General features: G+C 47.7%; 1 protein-coding gene across 2 annotated transcripts in view; it reads left to right on the forward strand.

The window, feature by feature from the left end:
* The first annotated feature begins 3,988 nt into the window (after positions 1-3,988).
* Apbb1 (amyloid beta precursor protein binding family B member 1) overlaps positions 3,989-13,474 on the forward strand; it is a 23,875-nt gene continuing 14,389 nt past the window's right edge. Inside the window, exons 1-2 of one of the 2 annotated variants that reach the window (XM_028775534.1) lie at positions 3,989-4,168; positions 11,276-12,012. In XM_028775534.1, coding sequence (XP_028631367.1) covers positions 11,289-12,012 — 724 coding nt within the window. In that variant the 5' untranslated portion in view covers positions 3,989-4,168; positions 11,276-11,288. Of the gene's footprint in view, positions 4,522-11,275; positions 12,013-13,474 lie in introns of both variants that reach the window. The other variant, XM_028775533.1, reaches the window with a different exon arrangement.

The raw sequence follows: 13,474 nt of genomic DNA on the forward strand, positions 1-13,474 counted from the left end.
CAGGACAACTATACAGAGAAATCCTTCCTTAGAAAAAAACAACAGCAAAACAAAGCAAACAAACAAAATCCCTAATATTTGGGCTGTCGAGATGTCTCAGCAGGTAAAGGCTTGGTGCCAGGTCTGATAACCTGAGTTCTATCCCTGAGACGCAAACAGTAGGAGAGGAAAGAGAGAACCAACTCTTGCACACTGTCTCCTGAATTATGCACAAGCACCATAGCATTCATGAACTCCCATACAAATATGCACATAAAATAAATAAGTAAAAATGTTTCTGTAAATAAGTAAGTAAAACTGTAATAAACCCCCCAATATTCATGTGTAGTAAATCATTAATTTATTTTTGCCCTAAAAGTGTTAATATGAATGAAAACTTTGTTCTTTTATATAGATGATGTGGACACCGATTGCCAAGTAACACTAATTGGCTAGTCTATCATATTTAATATTGTAACTCCATTATTCACTGAATATGGTGGTATGTGTTTATAATCTCAGTTCTTGGGGTGGGTGGGGGACCCAGCAGTCCCAGGAGGCTCAGGAGGCTAAGAACAGCCTCAGCTACACAGTGAGTTCCAGGCTATCCTGGGCTGCAGAGAAAGTGACTCTAGATAGATTTGCTTCTGATCAATCTTTCCTTCTAGTTCCAATGTAATAACTACAGCAGATTGCTACCCGAGAGGGGCTCACATTGATCAGAACCACACAGTGTCCACAGCATTTCATAGGGTAAGGATTGATCTCAGAGAACACAGGATGAGAGAGAAAAGCAGAGAAAGGGAGAGGGCAGGATGCATACTGATTCTGTGTAGGTTAGAAAGTTTTGTAAGCCTAGGAGTAGATAAGGAATTCAGGAAGACTATGTAAATCTAACACACCAGAACACTACCTGTATGAAGTATTCATCTTTTTCTTTTTTTATACTCTAGCTAATTAGACTATGGAAGTTTGAATGAGAATTCCTCCCCTAAGGTTCATAAAATTGCACACTTGGTCCCCAGTTAGTGGAACTGCTTGGGAAGGATAAGGAGGTGTGGCTTTATTGGAGGAAGAGAGTCAGTAGGACAGGCTTTGAGGTCTTAAGGCTTGACACATTTCTGCTAGTTTTCTGTCTTGTGGTTGTGGACCAAGGGAAGCTCTCAGCTAGTTCGCCAGCACTGTGACTGCCTGCCTGCTGCCATGGTGGTGATGAGCTTCCATCCCTCTGGAATGAGGCCAGCCTGGTCTACAGAGCAACTTGTAGGACAGCCATGGCTAAACAGAGAAATCCTGTCTTGAAAATAAACAAAAAAGAAAAGAAAGAGAAAGAAAGAAAAATAACTAATGTATATATACTCCTCACTCTCATCAGATTGCCCACGTCTGTGATTATCTGAAAATGTTTCCTGAATACCTCAGCCTCTTGTTCAATGAGATTTGAAGAGAAAAATTTTAGTGGGCCATTTTAGGTGAGTGGTATTTCTGATTTTTCTTACTGGTCAAAGCAAAAATCTACAAGTCATTTTCTGCCATGTCCTCAATCCAATGCCCAATTAATTAACTGATCACTAATTTCTGTGAATTCTCTCTCTCTCTCTTTTTGTTTTTTCGAGACAGGGTTTCTCTGTGTAGCCCTGGCTGTCCCGGAACTCTGTAGACCAGGCTGGCCTCGAACTCAGAAATCCGCCTGCCTCTGCCTCCCAAGTGCTGGGATCAAAGGCGTGTACCACCACTGCCCGGCGAATTCTATCTCTTGAATTTATTGAACCTATGCAATTTTCTCCATCCCTAACCCCACTGGTGTGGTTCTCAGCCATTATGTTCCACCTCAGACACTTTAATTGGTCTCCACCCTTCCAGCATTGACCTTCTATCTGTTCTCCCTCAACATCCACACGGTCACATCTGCCATTCTCTTGCCTCACACCCTGATGACTTTCTTCTAAAAGTTCAGAACTGACTGTAGAAGGCTCAGCTTGATTTGATACAATTCCATCTCTTCTGTCATTCTTCTGTACTGCCAGACTTTCCTTAGTCTGTTTTCTGAGGTTATAACTAAATACCACAGACGGGGTATTTACTCATATTTCTGGAGTCTGAGATGTCCACGATCAAGGTGAACACATCATGAGGTTCAACTTAATGTTAGGATTCTTCATGGGTCTAAGATGGCACAGGACATCATATGGTGAGGAGAGGGAAGCACATAAAAGAGACACAGTCAAACTAGCTTTTATACTAGACCTGTTTTCCACACAACCCAATAATCCATTAGCCCATGAACAGACAAACTCATCCTTAAAAGCTGAACCTTCATGACTTCTGGGGGTCAGGGTGAATGGGTGAGGCAGTGTCTTGGTATATAATAACTCAGGCTGGCCTTGAACTTATGGTCCTCTTGACTCAATGTGAGTAATCTCCATACTCTTCCTGTACTCCTGCTACTTTGAGTAATTTTCTCTTCTTCTACATGACCTCCATGGCATCCTGTTCTCTCACTTAAATTTTACTTCCTGTGAGAGTCTTCCAAATCTCCCAGGCCAGATTAATCTGACACACACAGTGACCTGTGTATTTTCCTTAAGACACCATGCTTTTAATTACCTCAGTGGTGTCTCTTCCCTCTTTTAATTTGTAAGCTGAATGAAAGCAGGGACCCTGTCTTGGTTTTTGTTGTTGTTGTTGTTTTGAGTGTTAGCACTAAAGGACAGTGACTCATACAGTACAATTATTTGTTGAAAGTGAATGAATGAATGAATGAATGTCCTTCTATGTAACACTTGCTCATTTCTCAAGGATCCAGGTCAGGTGCTATGTCTTCCAGGTGAGATACAGCTAAACCAGATTCTTTTTGGGATCCTTATGTCCTGCTTGGAATGCAACATAATTTGTATATCGTAGGTGCTTGTCAGATTACAATGGACTCTTAGCCATGAGTCAGTAATTGTACAAGATGACTGAGGGACATAGGAAGGTTTGTTATACTGCTCTATTCTTGCACATAAACGAAAACGTCCATAACAAAAAGTTAAAACATTTATATTTACCCTGGGACAAATGAAAGTATATTTAAAGAGAACTTTGGAGTACTTGCTTTGAACAAGCCAGAGACTGAGAAAGTGAACCTGGATTAAGATTCTGTGTGTGCGTGTGTGTACTTTTCCACTTCAGGGAAATTCCTTAGAATACAAATATAAGCTGGACAGTGGTGGCACACGCCTCTAATCCCAGCACTCGGGAGGCAGAGGCAGGTGGATTTCTGAGTTCGAGGCCAGCCTGGTCTACAGAATGAGTCCCAGGACAGCCAGGGCTCCACAAAGAAACCCTGTCTCGAAAAAACCAAATAAATAAATAAATAAATAAATAAATAAATAAATAAATAATACAAATATAAGATGAAATAAAATTTAGATTTGGACACTGTTAGACTTAGATGCATCTCTAGTTGTTCAGTATGTTCAGAGCTCACAGAGCCCACAGCTCTGGGGATAACACTTTTAGGGTTTCTGCCCCTCTTTATTCTTGATGGGCTCTATGTCAGGGATCTGACCACTAAGACCTGCCTCACTGCCCACCCAGGGCCTGCGGCGAATAGGGATCTACCCAACTGCAGCATTTCTATATATTTTCCACTCACAGACTCCACTTGGTCCTTTTCTCGAGTTCATTTCTACCCGGGAGCGCGCGCGCGGTGTGTGTGTTGGGGGCTGCGGGGGGGTGGGGTGGGGAGTGGGCACCGTGTCATAGCTTTATACTCAGAGGCATGCGTAGAGTGTTAAAAAAAATCTCAGTTCTGGTTTAGTTTAAGTACTTACTTCGTTACTGAGGGCAAGTCGTGTTACCCTTCAGAATGTCAGCATCTGCCTCTCAAATCCGAGAACGACAATTGTGGGGATTGCACAGCGCTGGTTTGAGGATGAATGCATGCAAATGGTTGATCATAGAGCCTGGTACAGAGTAAGCGGTCAATAAATACGCGCTATTATTATCCACAGGACGTCAGGGAGTGCTACCACAAGAGCCAGAGAGCAGCCGGCTGCCAGCCTCCTGAGGCGCGGCCACGGTCCCAGCACCCGTGCCTCTCTCCACCCTCTCGCTCCTTCCCCCCCTCCCTAGCGGATCAGACTCCGTGCTCTAGGCGCGTCTCCCGGCGTCGGTGCAGGACCAGGGTCCCGCAGACGCGGAGGTGAGTCGATGGTGGCATGGAAGGGGAGAGCTGGGCAGGGGTTCTGGGAGCTGGGTGCAGCCGTGCGGGCTAGGCTGGAAGCCTGGGCCGCAGGGCTCGCAGAGGGTCAAGCAAGGGTCTGCAGGGTGCGGCTGGGGCAGCTGCAGCCAGTGCGGCTCGCACTCGCTCGCGCGCTCCACCCGGGCCAAGATGGCGCCCCTCCCCCTCCCGTGCGCGGCTCCGCCGCTCGGGGCGCGGCCCCGCGGCCTGCGCGCTCCTGGGCGGGGGATGTTGTGATGGAGAAGCTGCGGTGTTGCCGGAGCCCTGCAGCTTGAGCCACCATCGCCACCTGGGCCTGGGGCCTCGCCGCGCAGGTAGGTGCTGCTCCTGCTTCAGCCCAGCCCCGAGAGTAGGATCACCAGCCTCAGCAGCCCGTAACCCTTGCAGCGTCTTCTTCGCAGGAGTCCAGGTCCCCGAGCCAGGCCTGATTACCCCCCACCCAACCCCCAGCGCCGCCTTCCTACCGTGGGCCTGCAAAATCACCATCCGCAGGATTCACTTTGGTCCTAACACCGACCGCTCCCCATAGCTTTGCTTCTTGATCCTCTAGGATGCCCAGCGGGAGGGGAGAGCTGGTGGGGGGGGGGGGGAGGAAGGGAAGCGAGGGGCGGTAGAAGAGTGGGGGAGGGGAAGTCTAATGCTGGGAAGGGGACTTGGATCAGGGTAGGAGCCAGGCCGCGCGATTCAAGCCTAGAGCCCCAGGCCTGGGATCTGTCAAGCTGCATTCTGTTGTCCTCAGCGACCGAGGGGTGTGCCCTGGGACCGGCGAGGTTCCCATCCCAGCCTGACAGAGAGGCCTAGCAGCGACTAGAGTGCTCCTTAGGAGCAGGTTTCCCTCTCCAATTCAGAGGTTCTTTCCAGCCTCTTCCTGTTTGTCTGTTGCATTCTGCGCCCTCAACTTCCCATTCATTTTAAAATCCACTCCATTCCTTCTCTGACATCCACCGAAGCTTCCAAGCAAGGTCATCGGAGCCCTCCTTGTAACTCCAATGGACACTTTGCTGTGAGTCCATTACCACTGAGTATGTGTCTGTCAGTCTCCTTGAAGCGTTTTCCTGGTTTCTCTCCTAGGCGCTGTCTACTGATTCTAAGTCTCCCTCTTGTCTCTTGTCTCTTCTCTGCATATGTGGTGCTATTCTGGCCTGAGCTGCGTTCTTTCACTCTGACCTTTCCCCCTGACCATTTCTCCCATGTCCAACTCTTTAAATTTCATACATAAGCTACTGAGTCCCAAATTTATTTGTCTGGCCCAGACCACTACCAAAATGCAAACTCATATATACCAAGCTGCCCTCTGGCATCCTTTTGAACGGTCCAACAGGAATTCCAAACCTACAGATTTCAAGGTGAATTAATTAACATCTCTTGTTCCCCTCGTACCTCACTTACGTATCTGTTGTTCCTTCAGCCTCCCACAATGGCGTCTGTCCATTCAGTTCAGGTTATGCTCACACTGGGATTCTGGGCAACATTCACCCTCACCCCTCGACATTAAATTTCACCAAGTTCTGTCATGCCCACTACTTCAATATTTCTCAGGTCTGTTAATGTTGCTGGAGTCCAGTTGCTGTCAAGTTTAATCGAGACAGCCCCCCGGCCCCCACTGCTCTGCTTTATCCCCTCTTAGTTACACAGCACTCATAATGGTTGTTTTAAAAAAATGCATCCAATCATTTATTCATTCAACAAATAGGATTTGAGCACCTAGTATTTACAAGGCACTGCTAGAGGTATTAAAGATGTAATCAAAAAACAAAACAGACTGGGTTACTGGGTTCTTGTCCACAGAGAAGCTATGTCTTTGCAGGAAGTTAAATAAGAATGACATTGTAAAGATAGTCAACATCATGAAGGAAGATGCATGGTGCGCCGAGAGATCTGAAGAACAGAATCTAGACTAGCAGGGCGAGCAGGAGAGAGGGGGCCAAGGGAAGATGCTCTAAGGAGTGTTTAGCTTGAGCTAGAACGTAAAGGGAGAGTTGGGATAGTGAGGCTCGGGCAGCAGGTTGAAGGTTTAAGGCAGAAATCATGTAGAACAAAGACCATGACGATGGCTTCCAGGAATCAAAGAAACCAGCTTAGGCTAGGGAGGTCAATGACAAGAGTTGGGGCCAGAGGGTAGGAAGGCTGTGGCCAGGATAACAGGGCAGTTTAGGCAATGCTACGGATTTGGACCATAAGGTGCAGATTATGAGTGTTAGTTGAGGTACAGAGTGGATAAATCCAGAATATTTTCTCAGAATGTGATCGTTGTCTGGGAGTGGACAGCAAGGGCCACACATGTATCTCTAGGATCATACAATACTATTACAACAGAGTGGGTGCCCATTGCATCCTGTGGTCCCAGATTCCTGAAAGAGAATGAGCCAGCATGGTAGGAATGAAAAACATGAATGAATATATGAGTTTGAGAGGCTTCTGGGACAGCTACATGGAGTTGTTGGGGAGGGAGTTGAAAGTTCATGTCTGGAGTTCCGATGAGAGCTTGACATTTGTAAATCATTGTTGTGTAGATGGTACCTGGATCTGTGGGCATGAATGAGTACTTCTACCAAATGCAGGCCAAGGAAGAGAAAAGGGTACAAGAAACACTGTGAGAAACTCAGCCTGTAATGGCTGAGAGGAAATTGAGCCAGCAATGAAGTCTTAACAAACAGGCAAAAAAAACCCCAAAAAACAAAAACAGTAGCCAGATGCATGGAAAGTAATCCAGGAGTGTAGATCATGGAAGCTATGAATGCACACTGGTCAAGGGGCTCCTGAGGCTACATTTTGCTGAGAGTACACACGCTGGCCAGGCATCCCGTGCGTTAAATGCCACGGGGACCATGTGAACCTTAGTAGATGCTGTTACGAAGTCTTACTGAGAATAGCAGCAGGGTTAAAAACCCAACAGGGAAGAGAGGAAATGGCTATAGTGCATGTGGAGAGGAAGGAGCCCTGAGGAGGGTCAGGCCAAGAGACCCTTTGCTCTTACGTTGAGAGGATCTAAATAGTAGGCACAGCACTTGGTTTTAGGCAAAAAGAGAAAGAACAGATTCATCCAGTTTGGATGTTTGAGCATGTTCCCCAATTAGTGACTGCCCTTTCTTCCAGGCATTAGAAAGGAAATTGAGAGACTGGGGGAGCTGACGGGAGTAGCCCAGGAGACTGACGTTCAGGCAGGCTTCCTTCTTAGAGCTGCAGTAAGCCGAGGCTCTGGTGGCGTGGTGTTCTTTCTCCATCACAGTATCCGACTTGTTCCGCCAACGAAAAGTGCTTTTCTGTGGACAGGTGCGATGATGTCAGCAGACGAAGGTGCTCAGCACCAAACCTGATGGCCTGAGTTCAGTCTTCAGGCCCCACGTGGAGGACGGAGAGAGCAGACTCTCCAAAGTTGTTCTCACACTCATGCTGTGGTGAAGCTGTGCCCCCACACAAAATGCCTAAGTAAATATAAATAAAAAAGAAGAAAGTACTTATAGATGCTAGGAATTGTCTTAGAGATTGGCGTCCTACTTCCTCCAGGGGAGGAACCATTTTCTACTCTTGACCATGCTTAGTGCAGTGCCTGGCATCTTGAAGGATATCAGGTTGGAAGACTCCTGGCTTTGGACAGTACTCAGTTCATTCACCTATGGTGTGATATCAGCCTTTTCAGGCTTTGTGGGCTCCTCCTTAGTCTCTACCCCAAGGCCCTTCTTAGCTTCGTGCTGTACATTTGTTTGTGAGGCAGAGGGGTGTAGGTATACACAAGCCACAGTGAAGACATGAAAGTATGGAGGTCAGAAGACAAGTTATGGAGTTCATTCTCACCTTCGACTGTGTGGGTCTTGAGGATTGAACTCAGTCATCTGGCTTTTTGGCAAGCTCTCTCACCTAATGAACTATGCTGGCCCCTTTTTATCCTTTGAGCTGCCCCAAGTATGGATAGTTCCAGTGAGAGAGGAGAGTTTGGATTATACTTTTTTGAAGAAACTAGGTAGCTGGTTATCTTTTTGGCTTCAAAAAGTAAGAGGGTGGTGGCCACATTGCCTCAGGCTAGACAGCTAGATCTCAGCACTTACACAATCTAATTAAAAATTGCGTTCTACCCTGGTGCCCTGATCAGCAGGGCTGCCCTAAAGTCAACCTCGCTCTCCACACGCCCAGCATCACAGAACATGTGCTCTCTTCAGGTACATTTCCTAGTTATTATACTTTTTTTGTTTTGTTTTGTTTTTGTTTTTCGAGACAGGGTTTCTCTGTGTAGTCCTGGCTGTCCTGGAACTCTGTAGACCAGGCTGGCTTCGAACTCAGAAATCCGCCTGTCTCTGCCTCCCAAGTGCTGGGATTAAAGGCGTGCGCCACCACCGCCCGGCCCATTTCCTAGTTATGAAAGCCAGTCCCAGCCTGACTTAGAAACATGGCTTTCCCCACCGTTACTTCAGAGAGCTCATCTTTCGTGATGTCCTGTGAGCTGTCCAGAGGTGTGAGGTCTCCGTGAGACGCTGCCACTGAACAGTCATTAAGCCAGGATGTTGATTTTCATTCTTTTTCTCCCTCTTTTCACAGACCGGAGCCTCACTTGGTCAGGCTGTGTCCCATCTTCCCTGTCAGGCCCCCTTCATCAGTCTCTAGCTCCTTCCCTAAGACCACTTTCACCTACTTTTGTCTAAGGTGACTGTACAAGCTTTCTGAGTCTGTGTTCCCAGCCAGTGCCAAGCTCCCAGGTTCCTAATTCTCCAGTGTCTGTCCCCATCATCCATTCTATCCTTCCTTATAGTGGCCACTCTGGCAGACACAACATATTATCCTTTATGATGATACTGTAATACTGGGTAAGACAGAGTTCCGTGTCTTCTGATAGCAGGTGACACTGGGTGTTATGGAGCACAGAAAAGGGAGGATCCTTGGAAGGTGAAGAAAGTCCAGGGAAGATTGCTTAGGAACCCTGACAGCTGAGGGAAGGTTTGAAATACAAGAAGAGGTTCTTACAACAAGAGGCAGATTCCAGGCTGAGAGAACAGTGTAAACAAAAACTCAGGCTTTGTTTGATGTGTTCCAGAACCTCCTATCCTTCGTGTGGCTGAGTGTAAGGCGTGAGGGGGAGGGGTGGCTTGAGAGGTGCTAGGTAGGGGTTGGCTGCAGTGGCCTCTCAGGTATCCTGTAAACTGAGCTCAGACTTTCCTAAAGGCAGTGGTGAGCCCTTTAATTTTGTCAAGCAGGGAGTGACACAATCTGGTTTCCATTTTTGGAAAATCACTGTGGTTCTGGGTGGAGACCGAACTGCCTATTTTTTCCCCTTCATTTATTCCAGTGACCATGAGTTTCCTCACAGCCCTGGGGGAGCCACACTGATCAGACCAGCAACTAGTTAGATGTGAAGGTGAAGCAGACACATGGACAGAAACCTTATTTCATTTATCTTATACAAATATTCAGAGCATTGTGCTAGATTTCCAGGAGCTAGAAATGGTAAAAATGCAGATAGTGGCTCCTGTCTTAGGATCCCTGGCCAAGCCTGAAGAAATGGGAGAGAGCCTTGCCCTGCACTCACTCTGGGCATTGCGGAGGACTGAGGCAGTAGATGGCCAGGGTCACACACCTCGGCTAGTGAATAAGGAGAGGGGGCATTAAGTAAGACACTAAAGAGAAGAGCTGCACAGTGGGGTCAGAAGGAAAGACCCGAACTGTTGTGTTGTTGGGGACTTGTGTACAGAGTAAGGGTTCAATAGATGGAGCTTTGAGGGAGGCCATTGGGAGGAAGAGTGACCACAGGGCTTGGCTGAGGGAGGGATTGCAGTGAGAGTTGAGAGTGAGTGGGAGGTGGGCAGTGGTTGGTTAAGGGGCAAGAACTAGTGTTGAGGGGATCCAGGGTTCATAGGGTTCCAGAACAGGCAGGGACAGAGAAGAGGATGGATTGGCCTTAAGGGGAGGTCCAGGGACCCTCAAGAGGATAGGTCACACTCAGCCTGCTGGGGTAAGGGGAGGAAGATTACAGGACCATGAACTACTGCTGAGACAGACAGATCCAGAGCGTGAAATGAAGTGTTTTCTGAGAAGAGTCTAAAGTGGGGTCTGGGGAGATGTGAGGGTAGATTTGTACATTTACTCAATGGTAATTTCTGGACTCCTGCTTCTTGCTCTATGCCAGAACATTGCTAGAGGCTAGGAATACTGTATTGAAAATAACAACAACAACAAAACAATGCAAAATCCTCACCAACATAGAACTTAGCCATGAGGAGATCAGTAAACAAATACAAAGGCTAAATTAGTGTGGTAGATGATGGTCCATGCCTAGGAAGACTGGGGTTACTCAGTTGGGGAAAGGTAGCCTGCAGTTTTAAAACAGATGTATAGGGAACGTCTCCCTGATAGTGACCCTTGGACAATGACCTGAAAGGCTAGAGGGTTTAGATCAGAGGCTCCTGAGGAGACCATGGCATTATAAGGGCTGGCAGGGGAGACTGATATCCTAGGGGAGATATTTCATTGACAGACACAGTCTATAGTTAGGAGAGCCAAGAACTGGAGCTGAAGGTCCTTCCTCTGTGACCTACTCTCTTGTATGATGTCTACTGGCTGGACATATCCATCATTCCTGTGTGACTAGTCCCTAGTGTAGAATGGGCTTAGGGGTGGCTGTGTTAGTGACTTATAATGCAGGGAACACAGCCCAGGGGGCTGGCAATGATGAGGCTCCAGATAGCACCGTGGCAGGAGGGAAGGGGATAGTCAGTATTTAGTATCCAAAACACTGAAGTCTGTGCTATGCTGTCTGTGTCCCTGGCACAGTGAGCCCCGGTTGGTCAAGTGGGGCATGGGGATGCACAGAGAGCCATTGTGCAGACATTCTGCTTTTGGTAGTAAAGAGAAAGCAGGCACCACTGTGCTGCTCAGAACACAAGGGGAAAGGATGGGTTGCAGAGCTGGGCCTGACTTGTGATGGGGGTGGGATTGTAGGGACAGGTGTCTGGTGAGGATATAGTTCATGGCACATGGAATGGTGTTTGCTGGCCTCCTGAGTTACAAGATGAGGGACGGGACCTTAGTCTGGGGCAGAAACAGGAACACTCAACATGGACTCTCCTCCCTGTCTCACAGGTCTACCAAGGCCATGTCTGTTCCATCATCCCTGAGCCAGTCGGCCATTAATGCTAACAGCCACGGAGGCCCTGCACTCAGCTTCCCCCTACCCCTGCACGCTGCCCATAACCAGCTGCTCAACGCCAAGCTGCAAGCCACAGCTGTGGTACCCAAGGACCTTCGAAGTGCTATGGGAGAGGGTAGTGTGCCTGAACCAGGCCCTGCCAATGCCAAGTGGTTAAAGGAAGGCCAGAACCAGCTTCGGAGGGCTGCCACAGCCCACCGAGACCAGAACCGAAATGTGACCTTGACCTTGGCAGAGGAGGCCAGCCAGGAGGCTGAGACAGCACCTTTGGGTCCCAAAGGCTTAATGCATCTATACTCTGAGCTGGAGCTCTCGGCCCACAATGCAGCCAACCGGGGGCTTCATGGATCTGCCTTGATCATCAACACCCAGGAACAGGGACCAGATGAAGGAGAGGAGAAGGCAGCAGGAGAGGCTGAGGAGGAGGATGATGAAGATGAAGAGGAAGAGGATGAGGAGGAGGACTTGTCTTCTCCTCCAGGGATACCTGAGCCTCTGGAGAATGTGGAAGTCCCCTCAGGGCCTCAGGCCCTCACAGATGGCCCCCGGGAACATAGCAAGAGTGCTAGCCTCCTATTTGGCATGCGAAACAGTGCAGCCAGTGATGAGGACTCAAGCTGGGCGACCTTATCACAGGGCAGCCCCTCCTATGGCTCCCCGGAGGACACAGGTACCTTTTGGAGCTAGATGTGGCAATATGGGAGGGGTGGGGTTAGAAGTCTGGCTTCTCCATGCAGAGGCCAAGGCCAGCCTGAGCATGAGCTGCAGAGCCTATATCCTCAGTCCAACATTCTGTCAGTCAGAGGATGCTTGGACAGTTTGATATGTCCATGTCCATCATGCATGCTATGAAGGCTGGATCTATTCATCATGTGTGCTGTCATGGTTGATGGGTCGAGTCACTGGTTTATTGAGTGCTTACTAAGAAACTGACCTTCTGCTAAGCATTATCAGAGCAATGTTGTGACACTTACAATCTTTTTAAGTCCATATTACAAATGATGAGAAAGAGGCTCCGGAAAGTTTAGTCGCTTCTTGAGGGTCACAGACAGTCCCTGATCATGATCAACTAAGATTGAAAGCAGATCTGAGTCTAGACCTGAGTGAGCGCTGAGCCCTGTTACATAGTCTCCAGAGCACATGGCACATGCAGTAGTGTGCATAATGTGTCCTCTTTTAACAGTCATATCTACACCTAGAGGGAGCTTCCAGCACCTTCCCAAAGACGTCTGTCTGCAAAGTTTGGGGGGGTTGGTTTCTGCGTTTGAACCACATGCCCCATGCAGAGTGCCATGCCCACCATTGCAAGGATGCCATTTTGCTGGGAATGAGATGCTGGCTAAAAGTTAGGGGACAAAGGAAGAATACATTGACACTTCCTCCTGGGGAGATACTAGAGAACAAAGACTGATCACTAAATAAGACCCATTTAATAAAGTGGACGTTCTGCATTTGGTAATGTTATAAAGAGTACAGATTTCTCATTGTAGCTATAGGTACAGCCTAGAAGATCTGAGGTGGGAATAGAAGAAAAGCTTCAGTGTGTGTGTGATGTGATATATATATATGTCAGGCTCATTATTCTGTTGTCTCCACTTTTGTATGTGCTTGAAAACATTCAGTTAGGCTTTCAAAAAAGAGATGGGTAAAGCTCTTGGGTATCTGAAATGTATGTGTCCTACCAGGAACCGTTTGTAGGGTGTAGGTACTATCTACCCTACACTTGCCTTATCTCCCCAAACTGTCCTGGGGCTATAGGCATGAGCCACCATGCCCACATACCCAGCCTCGTTTTGTTTATATTTATCTGCATGTTTCTGAAAGGAAAAAAAAGACAACTCATAGAAACAAATTCCTTCGTATTATCAAATGTCCACTTAATGTTAACGTTCTCTCCATTGTCTAGTAAATGTCCCTCTTAGCCTTTCGAAAAGATGAGAACTAGATGGATTGGTATCCAGATAGCGCCACAATGGTGGTTGTGGTTTTGTTTCGTTTTAAATGCATGCTCATGCATGGGGAGATCAGAGGATGACTTTCAGGAGCTGATTCTCTGCCTCTTCCATGTGGGTTCAGAAGACTGAACTCAGGTCACTGGACTTGGCAGCAAGCACCTTTCCCTGAAGAGCTCT

This window comes from Grammomys surdaster, unplaced genomic scaffold (assembly GCF_004785775.1).
Source record: "Grammomys surdaster isolate TR1022 unplaced genomic scaffold, NIH_TR_1.0 256, whole genome shotgun sequence".
In the NCBI taxonomy this organism is placed as follows: Eukaryota; Metazoa; Chordata; class Mammalia; order Rodentia; family Muridae; genus Grammomys; species Grammomys surdaster.